At 40.9% G+C, this 20,326-nt stretch overlaps 1 protein-coding gene across 1 annotated transcript in view; it reads right to left on the reverse strand.

The window, feature by feature from the left end:
• Positions 1–3,663: 3,663 nt before the first annotated feature.
• The window catches only part of mst1rb (macrophage stimulating 1 receptor b), a 19,306-nt gene continuing 2,643 nt past the window's right edge, over positions 3,664–20,326 (reverse strand). Inside the window, exons 2-21 of the mRNA XM_071495033.1 lie at positions 17,482–18,788; positions 14,335–14,511; positions 14,092–14,214; positions 12,828–12,998; positions 12,570–12,730; positions 10,939–11,074; positions 10,674–10,810; positions 10,127–10,306; positions 9,672–9,771; positions 9,359–9,577; positions 9,081–9,227; positions 7,984–8,137; positions 7,706–7,795; positions 7,393–7,608; positions 7,192–7,272; positions 6,786–6,967; positions 6,537–6,646; positions 6,211–6,376; positions 5,675–5,811; positions 3,664–4,871 (exon numbers count right to left, since the gene is read on the reverse strand). Of these exons, the coding sequence (XP_071351134.1) occupies positions 4,640–4,871; positions 5,675–5,811; positions 6,211–6,376; positions 6,537–6,646; positions 6,786–6,967; positions 7,192–7,272; positions 7,393–7,608; positions 7,706–7,795; positions 7,984–8,137; positions 9,081–9,227; positions 9,359–9,577; positions 9,672–9,771; positions 10,127–10,306; positions 10,674–10,810; positions 10,939–11,074; positions 12,570–12,730; positions 12,828–12,998; positions 14,092–14,214; positions 14,335–14,511; positions 17,482–18,729 (4,167 nt within the window). The 5' untranslated portion in view covers positions 18,730–18,788 and the 3' untranslated portion in view covers positions 3,664–4,639. The remainder of the gene's footprint in view (positions 4,872–5,674; positions 5,812–6,210; positions 6,377–6,536; positions 6,647–6,785; positions 6,968–7,191; positions 7,273–7,392; positions 7,609–7,705; positions 7,796–7,983; positions 8,138–9,080; positions 9,228–9,358; positions 9,578–9,671; positions 9,772–10,126; positions 10,307–10,673; positions 10,811–10,938; positions 11,075–12,569; positions 12,731–12,827; positions 12,999–14,091; positions 14,215–14,334; positions 14,512–17,481; positions 18,789–20,326) is intronic.

Raw genomic sequence — 20,326 nt, forward strand, 5'->3', positions numbered from 1 at the left:
TCTTCCTCCTGGGTAAAATAAGTCAAGCATAATGCTGTAAAATCAATAGCTTTTAACATCACTATATTTCAAGCCCAAGTACTGGACTAATATCATCTTAACAGAGTGCATCTCCTTTCTGCTGTCAACATGGGCTGGGGAGAAAAAAAGTTTGATTTTTCTTGTCCCTGGAAAAAAAAAAGTGTAAATTATTAATGACATGTATTAAAAATGCAGGCATGATCTCTCAAGGGAGTCAAGTTTTTCCTCCTGACACAGAACTGACAATGGCCTGACAACAGTTTGCATTCTTCTCATCTGCTGCCGCTTGCAGGGCTTCACTCAGCAGAGCCAGGCGTGACTTCTCAGAGGCTGAGGCCGCTGGTGGATGTCTCTACACTGTCAGGTTCCAGGGAACATAACTACTGCAAGTCTCTTGTACAGTCAACAAAGTGGTCAGCAGAAAGGGTCCGTTCCTAACGGCAAAGAGGTTTTGTTTTACTTAAGGAATTCCAATCGAGATTAAATCTTACATGCAAATCCCAAGTTCTCCCAAAGCATAGTTTTTGGTAAATATTAGAGGGCATGTTTCAAATACCCACTGCATTCAGTCTGGTGGTCCACAGGACTCCATATTCAGTCCACTCTTCTTTTTTTTTTTTTGATTATTCATGCCTCCACTCAGCCAGAATGTCTACTTTCATACCTTTGTGGACAGCGAATGACCCCAACACTATTAATAGCTTCAAATATTTAAAAAAAAAAAACATAATTTGTTAGTCAGTGTCAGTATATTTGCACACTTATACTTACCTTTTTGTGACTCTAACAGATGATCTGCAGTGAAATGCAATGTGTACAGTGTGTAGTGATACAGTAGAGAAAATGTTACAAAGTTTCAAAGGAAAGAGCTGTGACAGAAAGATAAAGTGGAGAAAAAATACAAAAGAAAGTGTACACTTCAACTGCTTTTTTCGGTGGGAATTTTTAAGTTTCTAAATCGTGTTTTCTGCCGACTCCATCCAGAGCTTCAGCTTCTGTGCTGGTGCTCGTGTCTGTTTCTCAAAAATGGGAGCACGCTGCAGGTAGTACATTGACTATGTATAACTCCCTCACTCAACCCCATGCCAAATAACCAGACTTATCCCTTTAAGAGTGGAATTAACCAAAATTATATTGATTGGTGGTTATTCAGAATTCTGTGGACAAAGCCAGCCGAGGCAAACAGCTTGGGTTCCATCATAGACAATTAATTAGATCAAATCAAATTCAAAAGCATATTGACTATGTCAGTGAGACTACAGTTCTCTCAGCTGCAAAGACATGAACTTATACATTCCCTTGTTTGGACTATTGAAATATTGGGTCAGTAAAAGAAAACACATCACACCTGTTTTAGTGGGCTGTCTTTGCTTTGGCTTTCTGTCTGTTTTAGAATTGATTAAAACATTTTGTTGCTAGTTTACAAGCCTCTAAATGGTCTTCATACTAAGCTGATGGTTTCTCCCTGTAATCTCCCTGCCACTCCCTCTGGTCATTAGATATGACAGCATTAAACATAGAAGAAAGTTTATTATAATTATGCTATAATGAGGCACTACACAGCAACTAAATGTGCAAATACTGCTCGAAACTATAAATTTTCCCTGAGCAGCCATGCTCTAGCCTCATTTAATAGCTAGTGTAATTTTTGGTGTGTAGTGTATGGTCACAGGAAATCCTCTCAGCACACAGGAAGAAATAAAATGAAATATAGCACTAAGTGCTCAGAGCAGGGAGGGCTGGATGCACCAATTATGGTTGAACCTACTACAAAAATATTTTCCTCTCCACGTCTGCTGCTAAAAGCCTCTACAAAAACATCAAGGCCCAAAGAATGTGCAGCTTAATAATGTTGAATGATTCCTCTGTAGCACTCATAAATTCACCACTGCTGTTTGGGGCTGGAAGTGCAACAGATTTTTCCTCGGGTTCACCGACCAGTTTAAAGGAGAACAGTGCTAATCTTCAGATGAGGTGTTATTCCAGAAATATGTTCAAAAATAGCATTGTCTCACCAACTCACCTGTAATGATACTTCTCTACAGAGGATATACGGATAGAAGATGAATCATAATGAACAAAAGGAGACTCAGGCATTACTCAGGCTGGGTTTCTGGGGTTCATGAGGATAATATTGCTATTTCAAAATGAGCTTATTTGAATGCAAATGCTCAAATAGATTACTGCTAATCATTTTAGCTGTTTATGGCTGCATATATGATGACAGTCTTGCTTAGGTGGTTCCATAGGGTTTTTCACAGGACACCTTTTATGCCAGATCCTACTGGAACAGAATCCAAGAGCTCCCAGTTCAGCCCCAGCACTTATTTGTGAGGGTCTGCCATCATCACATAGCAACAGAAATAATTAGCCTTCCACTTTCAAAAAGTCTTGTTCAGATGGCCAATCTCACAGATTGCTTTCCCTCTCTCCAAACTTGATAGAGCACTCAAGCGCTGGTTTTTCATGTTCTCTCTGATGAGGCTGCCATATAGCACATACAGTATACAGGCATGAATCGCACACATTCTCTGCATCATGATCAACCAGCATCGACTGTCTTATTTCATAGCCTCCACATTTGTTTTGAAGTCCATATAAAGAATCCCAACAGAAGAAGGGAAGAAGAAACCGAATGTTAATGTCTGTGAGGTGCACATCAAAAGGCCTGCAGTACGGGACATAGCGGTGAGCCCAGCTCTCCTGAGCTCTCCAGGCTTGAGAAGGTTACATAGCTGACAGCAGCAGTCTTCACAGGTTCTGCACTTTTTATAGCCCACATAATACAACAGGGAACAAGAGGCACAAAGCAAAAATGAGAAGGAGAAAGAGGGGATCATGGCTGTCTTGATTCTCCACCTTATGGGCTCTGCCCTGCAAAATGTAGCCTCGCACACAAACACACACACATTTTGACAGCGTAAGCTGGGCTCACTCTCTCCGCCTATATCAAAGGACCCACCACACAGGAATTGGCTTTTGTTCTTACCAGCATGAAAAAATAGAAGACTTTATGATGTTTATTTCCCTCTGGTTTGATTTGACTCTGGTTTTGTTGTGGGGGAAGTGTGCTCCTTCGGTGTGATGTCTGTTTACAGCACAGGGAGTTGCTACTGTATGTTAGTGAGATGTTTGTTCGGTTTCTTTGTGAGATTGACAGATTGTTTGTCTATGTTGGCTGTGTCTTCAGCTCATATAATTGAAAACGCAGCTATTTGCTTCTGCCAAATGTCAGAAGGCAGAACCCATGCAAGGAGAAGAAAATAGGGAAACATGCCTACTTGGTCTGTTGTGGTGTCCTTGTCTGTTTTTAATGTTTTCAGTATTCTTATTTTAGAGGGCTTATTGGTTGGTTTGCAGAGGTTTGACAAACAACTTGGGTCATTTATGTTGCTATGCAATTGCAAACATGATGAAAACACCACATATATAGAACGCTGTATCCATGTAATTGGGAACGTCTTCAGCAGCAGATCAGTGGCAATGCAGAGAACTTTTAACAAACACTGACCTCTAGTGACGAACTGCAACAAAGACGAGTGAGTTCAGTTAAAAAACAGTTCATGACAAACATCAACGGCAAATGGCAGAATTTGCACAACTTCTCATACTAACTTGAAGTCCATGGCATGAGAACAAATCTATAAACAAATAAATATTTTAATTTATTATACTATCTCAGAGACAATGTGTCAGAAATACAAGCAACAGGGTGATGTCAGATTTTTTTCAGAACCTTCAGTTCAACATTTTGCCTCATAGAAGTATGATCCAATACACACAGAACAATCACTGCACTGCAAAAGAATTACACAAATGTGGGAATGTCATACCCAAACATATATACACATGGGTTATGCTACTGTAACAGTACACTATGTTGTAGGTGGTAAAACAAAGCTAATGTCCCACTTAATTTCATAGGTTTTATTTCATCATAGCTCTGCTTTTTGTGGTTCCTCTCCTCAAAATTGTAACCAACAATGTGAGACACGGACGTGGAAGACCTGGTTCTACAGTTATAATGTCTACATTAATAGCAGCTGGGTGAGAAAAACACATGTGAAAAAGACTCCTGAACACACAGTTCAGCATTGAGTGAGATTTGGTTTCCTATCTAGCCCTAGTCAGTGCCTTTACTGTACTTTTAAGTGTTTGAAAACCCGTATTGCAATTAATCTGAGCAAACTTGCCATTGTTTGCCAGCTAGCTAACCTGCAGGCTAATTTAACTGATTTAGTGTAATGCTAATTAGCTTCTAATGGGTAACAAGTGTTGTGTTGTTTGGCTAGCTAACAAGCTAGTACTACAAAACTGATTAGATGTATGATGATATTATCTGTTAACACTGAAAAATAACATAAAAGCTAAATGTCTGTTAAATAATTTTGGTTTTGATGGTCAAATGCTGTTTTAAGTTGATTGTTGACAAACCAGTTGCTAAGTCAACTGAAAGCATCTTACCACCACTTTCAGGCACATATACAGTAGGCAGTATCTCTGTTGCTTTGTGGTAAAAAGACACTGTGGTGAGCTGGCAGAGGTTTTTTTGTGCTGTTATCTGCTGTTGCTGTTAGCAGCAGTACCAGTTTAGAGTCAGGTGAGGAGGAGGGGTGGATCAGGAAGAGACTGAGCCTGAGTCTTCAATATCTGTGGAGTCATACTCATCAGCAGACTCTGTGAGGGCTGGGTAGGGCCGCGGCTGGTCCAGGTTGACGTAGGTGACGTTCAGACTGATGTAGTGTTCTCCCTCCAGGCCTGACAAGATGGAGGAAACAGCCGACACTAATGTAGCGAAGCTGGGCCTCAGCTCTGGGTCAGGGTCCCAGCACTGGAGCATAATGCTATACCTGGAAAACATAGACAGTCTTCATGCAACATTATCATAATCTATAATGACTTTCATAATTAGTTACTATGTTAGGATTTCCTGAAATTTCTGACATTAATCACTTTATAAACAAAATACTTTCAGCTTTGGTAAGCAGGAGCTTGCACGTTGGGGTGTTTTTGATCTGCCTGAGGGCGGTTTCCCCTTGTTTACAGTCTTGATGCTAGTCTAAGTTAACTGGCTGTTGGCTCCATCATCGAACTCTTGGCAAGAAATTGAATAATGTCAAACCATTGCTTTGTCTTATGTCTTATGTTGGTGTTATTCACTGTGTGACATTCATCTTGAATCCTTAACCCACATTGGATGGGATGTGTGACAAGAGGTGAATGAATGGTTGATTTATTCTCTATCACTCTTTAATTTGGGTGAGCAACAGGGATTTATCATTAAAACTGCAAAAATGAGTGAGTTTGTCCCTGTAAAGCCACACCAGTGTGTGTGTGTGAAAGAAGTGTGTGGCAGACATACACTTTAACCCCAAAAAAGCACTGATTAACCATGTTGAAATACAAGTAGTGGACAATTTACGGTTTTCACACTACTGAGTGACCATTTGAACATCTTGTTATTACTACTCTGACTTTGTGCCAGTACCTTTTTCTCTTCTACCTTGTAAATCTGTGTTAGTGTTATGAAAGTAGTGTAGTGTGTACTGTGAAGTTATACAGTTGCTATATCTCACTAAAAACACAATCAAATTATAATTACAGCTGTTCTTTAGACTGAATAAACAAGGCAACCAGTATTCCTGGTACTTACAAAGGGTCAGGGCAGTACTGTGGCTGAGGAAGCCTCCTGCCCTTGAGTAAGTAATGTGTTATGTCATAAGGGTCCACCTCTGGATAGGGGCTCGCTCCTCTGGTCAGCATCTCCCACATCAGTACACCGAAGGACCACTGCATCAAGAGAGGCAGAAAGTATTCAGCAAGTGTCAGCGTACAGGTGCAGGCCTAAAATCATATTCATGAGTTTAAAGGTACAAAACTGAACAACCTCTCTCTGAATAGTATCACTGTGTAAAATGAGGAAGAGGAACTGTACAGCCTTGAACGCACACAGTAGGGCTCCTAATTAAGCTGGCTAATGTTGAGTTGAAACTGTGCAGTTAGGATGATGGAAATGGAGCAAATGTGCAAAACAATGATGTTCCCTATATTGTACCTACAAGACAAATACTCCATACATTTAACATTGATGCCCCACTCTAGAAACACTGTACACGCTGTACATTCTTTAGCACTGAAAAAATGTCAACCACTACAGCAATGTTGACTGATGGATCTTCATTTGCTCACCACATCTGACTTGGAGGTGAATTTCTGTGTCTGTAGACTCTCAGTGGCCATCCACTTGACAGGAAGCTTAGCCTTCCTGTGGTCCTGAACACTGTAATACTCCTTATCAAAAACATCTCTGGCCATGCCAAAGTCTGCCACCTTCACTGTATACGACTCGTCCAGCCTAGGGGCAGAAAAAGTAAGTGGGGAATCATTATAACTGCGTACTGTGATGCAACAACCTCAACTCATTTTGTACAACGAGACATCTCCCAACATTAAATCAAAGAGCAATTCAGGCCAAATGACAATGAATAAATCCTCTGCACATCTCAGTGACTCACATGCAGTTGCGTGCTGCAAGATCTCTGTGCACAAACTTCTTCTGCGCCAAATACTCCATCCCCTTAGCAACCTGCAGCCCGAAGCCAATCAGATCCTTTACAGTGGGGTTCTAGACAAATCCCACAAATACATGACAAAAACACTGAATTTAAACAGTTACACATGCTACACAGTTTGTTAGGTAGTAAACAGATGGTTGTACATAAATCATATGATAAATTTCCACTGTTTTAATGTTGCTGTCGCACCCTCTTCTCGCAGCGTATAAAGTGCCGCAGGTCCCCGTGTTTCATGTACGGCAGCACCACCAGAGGAAGCCCTTCCTGCGGTAGGAGGATCCCGAGCAGCGACAGCACATTGCAGTGATGGAAACCCTTCATTATGATACCTTCCTTCAGAAACTGCTCCACCTCCTCGACATCTGTTATTCCTGATCACACACACACACACACACACAGACATACACAAATATTATGGACTCAAATCTAAAGGAAGAAAGACACTGACACTGAAACCACAGTTTTTAAGAGCTGCTTTAAAAGGTACTCAGAGGACATCTTAGATCCTGAGGCCAATCTTTTCCACAGCAGAAGAGACTTTCTGGTGCATTCCTGAGGCGTATAAATCGCCTCTCAAGAAGCTGTTATTACTCACTATTCAAAGACTTGACAGCGCAGTGGATTTCTCTGTTGTTGTGGTCTGTGAAGTAGCCATGATAGACGGTACCAAAATGACCTGCAGAAAAAAACAACAAAGAATGACTGACAGAGGACTGCTGCTGCACTTCCAAAATATGATCTAGCTTTCACAAGGCCCCAAAGTTTTTTGTTTCAGACAAAGACAGTGAGGTCTTACCCTTCCCTATGATCCGATGGTGCTGAACAATAAGCATCTCAGCAGGAATAAGAACATCCTTCACCTCTTCCAGCAGCTCTGGCCTAAAACTTGAGATGGAGATTTTTTCTGGAGGCATGAGGGGAGTGAGGGTGGGATCCATGCTGCCTGCACCATAGGCCAGCCTGGGGAACACCACAGGTCCCCCCAGAGGGGTGGGAGGACTCCGGGATATTACTGGTAAAGGTTCAGAGAGAGAGGTTTATCAATGATAATTACAAAGGGATGTGTGTCAGGAGCAAATCAGCTATAGAACAACTTGCAGTGTAGTCACCTCTCCTGTAGTCCCCAGCAGGTGACAGCTCCACATTATTTGTTCTAGAGCGGTTAGCACTGTGGGCCAAGCGGGTCTCCACCATGGAGGCTGAAAAACATTTCACAACACAGATTTTTAATCATCAACCCTAGAAGAAGAACACATGTACATCCTATGCAACACCAGGGGTGTTCTAGTTGAAAGACTTGTGTAATTCATCCCAAATTCCCACCCACACTTGGCAGCAGTTGTACAAACAGGTCGGACCAATGTCCACATAACAGAGAGAAGCCCACCTTTCTTCTTCTTCCTCAAGTGTTTCATAACGACAAAGGCCAGCACGGCTCCAGCCACCAGAGCCGCCAGGATCCCAAGAACAATCCCCACCATGTAGTGGTTACTCACTCTCACCACTGTGCCAACATTGTGAACCTGCCCGTTGATGGAGATCTGGAAAACAGAGTCCATTTAAAAGAATGGATGTCATCATTATTTCATTATTATGAGACTTTTTCTTGTAACTGTCCCACTGGAAAAGTATAAAAGTTTCAAGCTGTTAACACCAGACTGGCTGTTTTCTCACACATCTTTGGCTCTGAAGCTCTGACATCTGTGTGCTAACGAAACTGAAACAACCTCTGCCTCAAGGAGCTATTTCAATGAATCTTTTGCTTTACAAGAGGGGTTTTCAACTGATAGTGGCTCAGGGACCACCACTGTGACTACATAGCAACCTGAGGATCACTGTTGTGGAGTCAGAGGAAATTGGTTGAGATTAGGTTTTTTTTACTTGTTAGAAAGACGCTAACTGTTACCTTTCACCAAAATTTGCAAAAAGGCTTTTTCATCAGCAAAATCAAGAAGTAACTCTTTTTAGATGCTGCTCGGTAAACTAATATAAAATAGTTTCGGGTGCAAATACCCACATTATCCATACGCATGTGACATTAGGGATGCATTCCAACATTAGTAAAGCACAGGCTACAAAGGATAGACTGTTATGGTCCTGAAAGACAGCTTGGCTTTTCTAAATTTTATATATTTGCACGAATTAGATTTTTCACAAAGTGTAATTAAATTAATACATACTACAAAAATAAAATAAATAGTGATGACCACATTCAAACCACATTATTATTACCATGTATTATTATTACATGGTCAGGGACCACCTGCAGTGCCTTTATGGACCACCACAAACCAATGGTTGCCTTGCTTTGACTTAAACCTTCATATAGCATATTTAACTATAACTATACACACACACACACACGTCAATTTTACTATTATTTGAGGGGGTCCTCACAACATGTATGACTGGGGCCACATGTTGGCTGTTGCATCCAGGTAAGTCAATCAGTTGATCATCATCTACACCTCCAGCCTGACTAACCTTCACTGGAAGTCCTTCACTGGGGATGGTCATGTTTTTAGGGATCCTGCAGGTGATCTCATTATCCAGGACTTTAGCATCACAATCAACACCTGCCACTGTCATTATGATGGTCATGCAGGAGCTCACCAGGTTCAGCTTTTGGTGCTGTGGACAGAGAGGTTGAATCAGGATATGAGACATACCATATGTTATTTAAAAATGTATAATACATGTTACAAATGTATTTAAAGATTTATTTTGTCTAAAGCGTCTGTAAACTCAGAGCTATCTCTTACATGTAGCGACACCTCATCAAACCCAGGGTACAAACTCAGCACGTGTCCTTCTGTTTCAAAAGGTATGGGCTCGCCGTAGGGGTGGTAGGAAAACTCTTTGTTCCAAAGTCCCAGCGCTCCGTCCATGTCAAAAGAAAGCTCTCCCTCCTCTGTCTCATCCCTGGGGAACGCAGGAGTGACACACTCCATCCTTGTGGGCAAGGACTTGCCTATGCACTCCTGAAACAAAACAGTGATGGTTAGTTAATTCTAAAACTGTACACTGGTTTAAAAAAAAATATGTTTCTACTGCACATCACAATGAACAAAGTACCCTTGTCACAGGTTTCAGGTGATTTTCATTGGGTTTAAAGCGGATGATGGTGCGATAAACAGAATCCAGGTTCTCCCCTTCAATTACAATCTTTGACCCCCTGCAGTTGAGACAAAAGTCAGAGATGGTTGCATTTTCATCATGGAAGGAAATACAGTAATTTCCTCTTACAACTGAAAATGTCACATGTAAAAGATTAGGACAAAAATCAGATTATGTAACATAAATACAGTATTTATCCAATAATATTTCATTTGTCTTGATAAAATATGTTAAAATCCACATCCAAATCAAACTAAATTCATCAGAAATGTCACTGTGGATGTCTGTGAAGATTCTCAGTCACCCAGGTCAGTCCAGTGGCTCTTGACTCAACTTTCCTTGTATCACTGTGGAGTAAAACAAAGGACAGCACAGAGTGCATACACAGAGTCTGGTTGTGCTCAGTGGCCTACCTGTCAAAGCTGCAGTCGGGAAGGACAGCTGTAATCGTTGGCTTTTCTTTGTAGTAAAACACCTTTGTGGTGAGGACGGGAGACTTGTCGATGAAAACACTCAGAGGAACATCCCTCACCTCTGAGATGGGCTGGGAAAGACAGATGATGGATGACACGTTGCCTATAGGCTTTGTGACTCTGCAGAGAGACAGAAGAATGGGAATTACACACCATAACAGATAAACAGCAGTAGATCAAAAAGCTTCATGCTTTTAAATATATTTTGTATGTTCAGTAACATAACATCTACAGTAGGTAATAGTTCAGGTCTGAGCCAGTCCTTGAAACGCAAATACCTCTTAGCAAGTAATTTTACAAACCACAATTATCCTACACACAAGCTGGAACAAGTTTGCTTAATATGGTCATGGCAATGAAATGTTTCAGGCATCAACTCATCTTCCTAATCTCCAGAGAAAAGGGGAACTACACAAAGCTGTGAGCAAACAGGTTACTTAAGAAACATTAGGCTGATCAAAGTAGATGAGGAAGTGTATTTATAAACCTCTCTATAGGACAGGGCACATCATTGAGAGTGACTCTTCTGGTCCTCCCAGCATCCAGGTGAGGTCCAGTCACTGTGATGAGTGTGCCCCCAACACGAGGCCCATAGTTCGGCTGGATTTCTGTGATGTTGGGAATCTGGAAAGACAGTTTATCATGGTGTTTTGATAAAACAAAAGTTTTAGAAGGAGGTGGTTTTAATACTCAGTGGATGAAATATTTTCAGTTTGTGATGTTGTAATGAGCATGATGGTGGCTAAGATTACCACGAATGTGAACCCTGGCATTTCTGCCTTCCCATCAATCGAGTAGCGTCCCTCCACCTTGCCCTCATGCACCTCCACTGTAATGTTGACTGGTTTGGACAGCTCAGTGGCCCCAGAGCGAATCTTACACACCAGGCTGAAGAGCAGCACAGGAAAACACTTGTGTTAGCATGTCTGTAGTAAATAAAGTTACAGCCACACCAGTGGCAATTTAATTCCTTGGTGCATTAAAATTGTTGAACTTTAAACAGCATCAGGAGACAAAAGTAGCGTTTGGTTACTATTGCTGCTAAAATACAGCTTTCAACTTAAATCAATCCACTGTTTGTGAATGAGTTTGTCATTACAGGATTAGTTTGTTGGTGAATCTATAAAATGTAAGTAAAAATTATAAAATAAATTAACAGTAACACTATGGTTTCAGCTAATTTCCTGGAAATTTTCATAATTTTTTCCATAAAGTTAGCTGGTATCTAGATGTAAATTACAAGGATACGTCCAAGACATACTTACACAATTCAGTACTAATTATAAAGGAGATAGAGAAAGTGTTACGTAAAAATATGACATGATGCAGTTGGTAAGTGAAAAACAGTTCATAAGATTTCCTATAAAGACTGACCCAAAAAAAACTCAAGACTTGTACCTGTCACACTTTATAGATTCACTTTGAAATCTGTAAATACTCATTTAATTCAGATTTGGTTGAACGGCATGCTTATCTGTCGTTTTCGGCTCTATCGAAAATTCCTTAACTGTTTGTTCCAACCTGCACTCCATTCTACCTAGTTATCACAGATTGGACTTGTAAAATAGAGTGAGTCAGTGTGGCTCATTTTCTACTTAATCGAGAATGAAGAATTTGTGTTAGTCATTCTAGGAAACTCCATTTGATATTGATATGCAGTATGTTTATGAACAATTCACTTAACTACTAAAAGGTTTCCTTGGTTTTTTCTTAAAAACTCCAATATAATGAGCAGGAATTTAACTGTAGCAACTGTAACACTTTCTTAGAAATATCCTAAAAATTAAGAGCTAAATACCAGGTATTTTTAGGAAATTGTGAGCAAAGTGTCCAAGAAATTAGCAGGAAAATATCAAATAAACCAAATTAATTGCTAAACACTAGCATGTTAACGTTGTCATTGTCTTTATGAGAGCATTAGTGTGCTGACGTTAGCATTTAGCTCAAAGCACTGCTGTGCCTAAGCACAGTGAAAGCCACTAGCATTGCTATATGCTGTTAGTCTTGCTTACATGTTATTTATGCAGCCTGGAAAATGTAAACTACATGGTGTTAGCACTGAGATATGTTGACACCGTCTGCAAGAAGTCAGCATAGGGCACACACCAAGTTTTGGTTAGTCCATTAAAGTCTGCATTCATTATTATATGAACTAATGTTCAACAGTCAGATATTGTTAAAACAATAGCCTCATTAGACCAGACCACAGCGCTGTGTTGTCTCCCTTTCTCAGAGAGCTCCTGGGAAAGAAATTACAAGCCTTTTATTTTCTTCTGACACCAGAAGAAAATCCTAACGGGTGGATTTTCCACAAAACGACTTTAGTATGAACAGTTTGTACTTGTAACCAGAGCCATGCAGAGTCAGAATCAGAGTCACTCACTGTGTATTGTTGCTTTTGACTGGAAGAACAGTGCAGGCGGTCTGTCCTAGTCGGACCTGGTGGGTTCTGGAGGTGATGGCGGGTCTTAAGGGCGACTGGAACTCCCATCCACACATCGTCAGCTCTGTCTGACCATCAGGAGGAGCAGTCCGTGGAAAGAACTGTGTCAATAAAGCAGAATATATGGTACCACCTTGAATTGAAATGTTTCTGTTAGTTGCACAAAGCGATGTTTGTATCCTGGATTACAGAACAAACCCCAGTGATCCCAGGTGGGCAGGACTCGTTCCTCCAGTGACTGTGACACTCGCTCTCCCAGGAGCACACTCCAGAGCACCAGCCACAGCCCATGAACTTAGGTGCTGTCAGACACATGGCGCAAGTCAGGAAGTGTTGACAGCCCGGCCCTCTCTGTGGCACCTGAAACATCTGAAACAGTGATAACCATTTTTAAGGTCACATATTCCCTCTAAGGAGAAAGATTCCCTGCTGCCCTGCACTATTTCATATTCATCTGACTATCGATATATCTGACTGATGTAGTCTTGCCAAGTTGCAATTTTTTTCTTGCCTTTCATCCCATCCATGATATTTGTCATTACTGATATCATTATCATACAGATAATAACATAACAAAAATCTGATTTACATTAAAAAATCTCCAGGTGAAGCATTTAAAACAACTGTCAGGTGATAATGTAAATTGCAGAAATGGATTTGCATATAGTGGCCTGTGACCCAATAAATTAAATTTGAATTTTTTTTTTCTTTCATTAAAACTTTTTATTCTATTTTTCTTTTTTTCATACATTTAGATGCAAGAATAGAAATGTGCGGCTCATTTTAATCATGTTGTGAAACTTAAATTTCCTACTAAATAATTGATTCCTTCCATGCAGATGGGAACATGTAAACTGATACTGAGCCTCATTCAGCATCAGGCTGTTTAACAAGTCACACGGAGACGTCCTGGTGAAGAAATTAAATCTAATAAGATTATCGGATTAATGACAGATGAATAATAAAACTATTTCATTTGAATTGAACTATGTCTCATCTCTTTAATCCATACTCAGATTATACTGTTTTCTGGCAGCAACAGCATCATTGTACACAAGACACATCATCCAGTCATCTTCAAACTGCTTTTCTTATTCACCATTGTTTGTCTGTATAGTTTTGAAGGGTTTTAAGAAAAAGTGTCATTTTCTGGGAGGGAATCCTGAAAAGATTATAGAATTGCTGAACCTTTTCAGAAGAGCTTAATCTTCCTGTTGTGTCCCAGTCACTAACAAGGTAACAGTCCTAACATCCCACAGGACACCCATGTGGTTATTGATTTTCAGGGTCAAAGGGTTACAGTCTCACCAGATCCCAGCATGCAGGCAAGAAAACACCCTGGACTCCGAAGACTCACAGGGACAATCAGGCACACTCCCAGTCATTTGTCATTGTGATGTAACCTGACCTGCACATCTTTGACCTATTACACAAATTTAAAGACATGGGATTGCTGCTGTACCTTGTCTCCAACAACAAAAAGAAGATACTCTGGTGAGTAAACAGCAGCAATGGACGAGACTCTCTGGTTCTCCTCCAAAGAGTAATTGGCAAAAATAACAGGACTGGATCTTGTCAACACAAGCTGCCAACACAGACACAACAGAAGATTATAAGTAGTGGATCATATACAATGGTAAAGTGAAGACTAATACCAAAAACAACAGATTAAAAACACAATTTTTTTTTAAAACTTATTGTATACCTGCAGCAGGCGGCCAGTCGAAGTGCCGATATGGGCAACAGTCTTGTTCTCTATGGTTGTGACCAGCAGAGAGGTGAGTAGGACATTTGTCATCTGCCTGTTGAAGAGGTCCACTCTGTAGTAGGGCTTTGACACCATGGTAGGATGGTCTCTGCATGTGGCGTTGTTCTCCATGCTCTAGTACCACGGCCACAGGCAGCAGGGGACAAGGAAAAGAAATAATGAGGAAGTAAAATTGAAGCAGAAAATACACTCAACACTGTTTAGGTGTTATTAGCCACGTTTTTTATCTCCTGTAGTGCTGTGGTTTCAGTGTATTAAAACTCATGTGTGAGGTAAAAAAAAATACACATAACATAATTTCTAATATGCATGAAAGTTTATTTTTCTCTTGAAGATGGCACTTTGTCAAAACAATCCCAAGTCATGGACAAAACGATCCCAAATAAAATCCATTTACTAGCTTTTTCTGAAGCTTTCCCCTGCATTATACTGTCTTCATCAGTTTGTTCAGTTGTCCTGAAGATGAATCTGAAGGAAAGAGCTGGTAAGTGTTTTGTCAAATTGCTTCTGACAACAGTGAAGTGCTATGGATGAAATCTCAACAGTTCGCTTGTTAGCAGATCCGCCTTCAGGACCACTGAACAGCTGAAGATCATGTGAAAAGGTTGAAAGCTCCAGAAGAAGCCAGGTAGTAGTGTTAGTATTAAGTGGAACCTGAGTAGGGAGTGTTTTGTCAAATCATGTTTATTCATGGGTGGATGTTCTGCAGGCAATTTGAAAATAACATTCTCAAACCAATCTCAGCCGCTCCCACGTCATACAGGAACATTTACAGATGTGGGAAGACACATCCAGCTGTTTTCTTTTGAGGACATGTTATGATTGTGGTGGTGGTGACCACAGTAACCATAAGAAACAAAGTACGTGGCACACGGTTGCACAAGGTGAATCTGTTATGATAATAAGATCCATTCATAATTTCAGAGGCCCTGATGGACGATTATGTGCTGCATTACTGACAGGAGGATCGCCTTGCAGCTATAGACACAGATCAGGGTGGATCCCTGTTTGATTTAAGGGAGTCTTCATGCAAACACTGGCTTGTAACCATAAGGCCAAGATGTAAAAGACACAGACACAACACTTTATACTTGTTTTCTTGGAATATAAAAGTGGTAACAGGAGATCCAATCCAATATCCAACCTCCAATCGATTACATTACAAGTACGGTATTCATGAGGCAGAGATGACGTTATTGGCAGCACAGGTGTTTGAATCTGCTGAGAAATGGAAGAACCAGGATTTCAGATTATTGGACAAGTTCACTGACGATTACTTAACACTCAGAGCAGCAGCCAAAAGCAACAAAACAGCAGCAGCCTGAGATGCAGAGTTCACTAGTCCAAAGAAAGAGTTTCTCCAAAGGTAAATAGAGGATAGAAATTCAAAACAGCTTGTGCTCTGCCAAACTTTATTTAACTGCTACACTTCTTTCAACCAGTCCCAAACCTTCATCAGCTGTGACTGTACACTGATGTTCATTACTTAGTTTTTCTTGTCCTGACCTGACTTAGACATGGCATCTACTGTGTTACTGTATTTTATGAAGTTCAGTGACACAAAATCCAATCTATGAAATCATCACTGCAACTTCAACAACAGCTTCTCCATTCTGGGAATTTTGGGCTTCATAGTTTCCACATGATGTGCAAACCACAAACTCTAACAACCAACAATGGCTAACTCAAAATAAAAAACAGTATTATGACAATTATATATAGCATAAGAAAATAAATAGAAGAATTAATACAAGAAACCAACCAAATGCATACTATGGCATTAAAAGCATACTGAGTATACTCACACAAGGAAGGAATGAGGCAAACTTTCTTTGACTGGCATGAGATGAAATCTTGAGTTGTTTAAAATACTGTCTTCCTGTTTGAAATTTATCCAACTGATGAAGAAAACAAGTCATAAGCAACCCTCACTCCGACCTGGCCGCTGTCCAAAGGTACAAAATCCATCTAGCAGCACTTGTAAGGCTCACTGATTAAGATATTATACCTTGATTTGTTAATCACTGGCTGTTAGCAACCTCACAACCGAAGTCACAGTCCAGCACACAGCTCCCCAATAAAAAACCCATAACATTCATCATTATGCATCATACTACTACTACTACTACATCTTTGTGAGGGGCACATGGGCAGAATTTTTTTGATCTTCTGAACAGAGCCAGGGTAGCTGTTGCTAAGCTAAGCTAACCCTCTCAAGGCTCCAGCTTCATATTATTTTCGCAGCTGTGAGAGTGGTGTCAAAGATGTTTTCATGCAGGAAGTAGGTAGTAAGGTTTAATTCATCTCTCGGATGACAGTGGTTTCACTGCCACCTTTTATCTTACACAACAACCCAGACAGATTTATCTTGGAAAACACTGAGTCACATTATAACCACATGCAGCTGGAGCTCACTCTGCGCCATGATAAAATCCTTTTCACATTTTTTCTGTGTTTCATATCATTAGTCATGTTTGGCTCTGTCTGCTGCACAGAAATGTTCATCCTGCCAGTGCTGTGAGCAGGGTCTTGCCTTGTTCAGGGGTTTACATGATTTCATAAACTGATATTTCTCCATAATATCAATAAGAAGAAAAGACATGACATTGTTCGTCATTGTCATTTTTTACCAAAACCTTTCTTCCAAGGAAGAAATGTAAGTACTTGTTTGCACATGATCATCCGGCCACAACAAAGTCTCGGAGGTCTGAGTTTCATTTCTCCTCCATGTTTATGCACACGTCAAGAAAACAGGCTTCAGACACAGTTTCATAGGAAAACATTTTTAACAGGCCCAATCGAGATACCTGCATGCTGAGTCAGCAAGTAATTATGTATATGATTGGGTGCCAGGAAAATACCTTTGATACTTTCTGTTATTGAGTTCTCAGTCTGACAGTGACATTAGTTCACTCTAACCAGTCCTCCGTGACGTCAGTCACACACAAGTGATTTTGCTTTCTCTTTAACCGGTATCTGAAAGAAGACTGGGACTCTTTCACTTATATAAAAGTAGACTTGAGACTATATTAATCACTCGTAACCACCTGTTCTTGCTGTGTGTTAGTGGACTGATGAGCTCACCTCATGTGGACAGCTCTCACAGGGCTGGAAATGGCAGAGTCCTCTTGAGAGTTGTTCTGGTCCAGACTCACAGCAGTCATCCACACCATCGGCGATTGCTTTGTTCACATTGTCCATTGGGAAGGCACAAAGGGCAGAGTCGTGCTCAGTGACCCCGTTGTCATCAGTAACCGCAAAAACCCCGTAGAGGATGTCATCCTCCTCCTCCGCCCCTAACTCCTCTGCCAGCTCCCTGCCCGCCTTGCCAAAATGGGCTGCCTGGACCACGTTGTACACCACATCTTTATAGGGTTCACTAGCTACATTCCTCCTCCGGCGCTTTGGCTCAAACCGACACTCTAGAATCACCTCACGATACCGCTTCATCTCCCATTCATTCCGCGGGAGACGGCCCAGACGAGTCTGAAACGGAGATGATTCCTGATCGGGGCTCTCTCTCTGGACTGAGAGGAAGTAGACAAACTCCTGAGTGAAAAAGCTGTAGACATATTCAATATGGTACGTCCTCCGCAGGCCAGGAAGGACAGTTAAGCCACGTACGTCACTGTAGAAACCATCTTCAGTGGCCAGTGGTCGTCGAACTGATATCGACTTCCTGCCATAACGCTGGGTCACGCTGTCATTTACAGTGGCGGCAACAAAGAAGTAGACAGTTTGACCCTCTTCAACCATGGTGACTTTGGTTCCAAGAGGGCTGGCCACACAGTCGGGACAGTAGGCAGCAGAGTTAGAATCCTCTCTGTACAAACACTTCGAAAGAGAAGGCGGCTCTCCATTTGAATTCAGTTGGTGGAAATAGCATACACCGTACTGTGAACTTCCACATGAATATAAATACATAAAGAGAGTATCCAACAACAAGATCTGATTGTTTGTGTCCTCTAAGAAGTTGGGATCCTTGTCAACTTTGCACAAATTACATATCTGACACTCTGGGCTTCCCACCGGCCCAGTGCTGAGCTCCCACACCTTCTCCAAGCTTCTGTTCACAGCTTCAATCACGTTCTGAGAGGCTACATACACCTCCTGGTAGAGCGAGTTGTTGACAATGTTCTGGATGGGGCCCCGGGCCTGGAAGAAGGGCATGGTGTAAACCACAGAGAAGTTGACTGGACTTGGGGCTAGTGAGGGACAGTTGGCCAAGGCAAAGGCCAGCAGAGTCTGGAGCCAGACATATGTCCCCCACTGTGTGGTCCAGTGGACCATCTCCACTCCGCGGTGCGCAGGGGCCAACAGCACAGACAACATGGGGTTACCCCCAGGTATGATGTCGGGTCCAAAGCATCTTTAACACCATCCAATGATACCTGAATGAAGGGAAATGACAGAATGGAGTAAGTCATTCAGTCATTAAGAAATTATCATAGGACCAAAACCACAGCGTGAAAGTTCACTTTGGAACCTGAAAGCAGTTTTGGAAAAGTTGCTTCTTTGTTTTCTTGCTGAGAGTTAAGGTAGAAAGATCAATACTCTCTCATATCTGTTTGGTTAAAATGAATCAGGAGCCACTTAGCGTAGCTAAGCATAAAGCCTGGAATAAAGGAACACAACAAGTCTGACCAAAGGTTATAAGTTGAGGTGCCACTAACCTTTTTATAACCCTTGTTGTTTCATTCCTGGCTTTATGTTAAGCTACGCTAACTGTCTTCTAGCTCCAATGTCATAACTAACAGACAGATATGATCGTGGCATTAATCTTCTCATCTTAAAAAGTGAAAAAGCACATTTCCTGAAATGTCAAACTATTCCTTCAACTAAGTTTCACTCATAATATTTGAGTTTTTATCCAACCACATCTCATGGACTGAGCAAAGCTGGCAACTTCCTAGAGACCCCAGACTGAGCAGACTCCCAGGGGCCTTCAAGACCTTTACTGTTTTACTTTATATTTTGGTAGTTTGTTTTAAAGTTGTGTTGTGTTTTCAACAATATTGCATCACAACAGAACTGTAAGGCTACAGTTATTTTCATTACCAATTTGCCTGAAAATTATTTTCTTTATTAACTGATTGATTTTTCTGTGCATATAATATCAATAAAAAGACCATCACTATTCCTAGATGTCCAAGCGAACATATTTTAATGATGATGAAGATGCTGAGTTTACTATCATAGACAACTGGGAAACTAGCAAAAAAATTACAAAAAAGACGTTGGTACCCGTGATTTGTTGCTGATTGACATCTTGTTAATCAATTAATCAACTAATAATTTTCGCTCTGGAGAACCTGTTGATTTCTGGGTGTCTGGGAAAATACTGAAACCACCGTGTACAGTAGGGGTCAGTAAGGGTCCAGCAACAGATTTTGCCCCAGGGCCCCCTGGGATGTTAATCCAGCCATGACTGTGAGATGCAGCTGAAAGCTCTGGAAAAGTCTAGAGAGTGAGTGTGTTTTTTTTTTTAAATGCCTGACACCTACTGATCTACTCTATTCCTTTTTCTTTCATAACATTTAACCTTTTTTTAATTCTCAACAGTGACCCGTAACAGAAAACGTATAGTTTTATGAAAAATGAAATTAAAAAAACTTAAAAATCAATATCAATCTGCTTAATCACAGTCTGTGTTGAATCCTAATGGAGCTGAGGTGAAGGACGTCATCATCCTGGATGAGCCAGATGACGATAAAAGTACGTGGTCATAAAGATAAAAGCTTCCTCTGAGTCACCGCAAACACTGAGAGGAAGTGTTTACATCATCGCTGAGGGAGCTGTTTTTTTGGCACTCAACATAATAGTGGATAAAACTATTATTTTTGCAACTTCCTCCACAGGTTATTCATATCTGTCTGGTAATGTTTATTCTGGTTAATCTGCCATCTCATCCTCTTCCCTCCTAATATGA

Source organism: Trachinotus anak, unplaced genomic scaffold (assembly GCF_046630095.1).
Source record: "Trachinotus anak isolate AG129_WGS33_773 ecotype Australia unplaced genomic scaffold, CSIRO_AGI_Tana_v1 ptg000013l, whole genome shotgun sequence".
Lineage (NCBI taxonomy): Eukaryota > Metazoa > Chordata > Actinopteri > Carangiformes > Carangidae > Trachinotus > Trachinotus anak.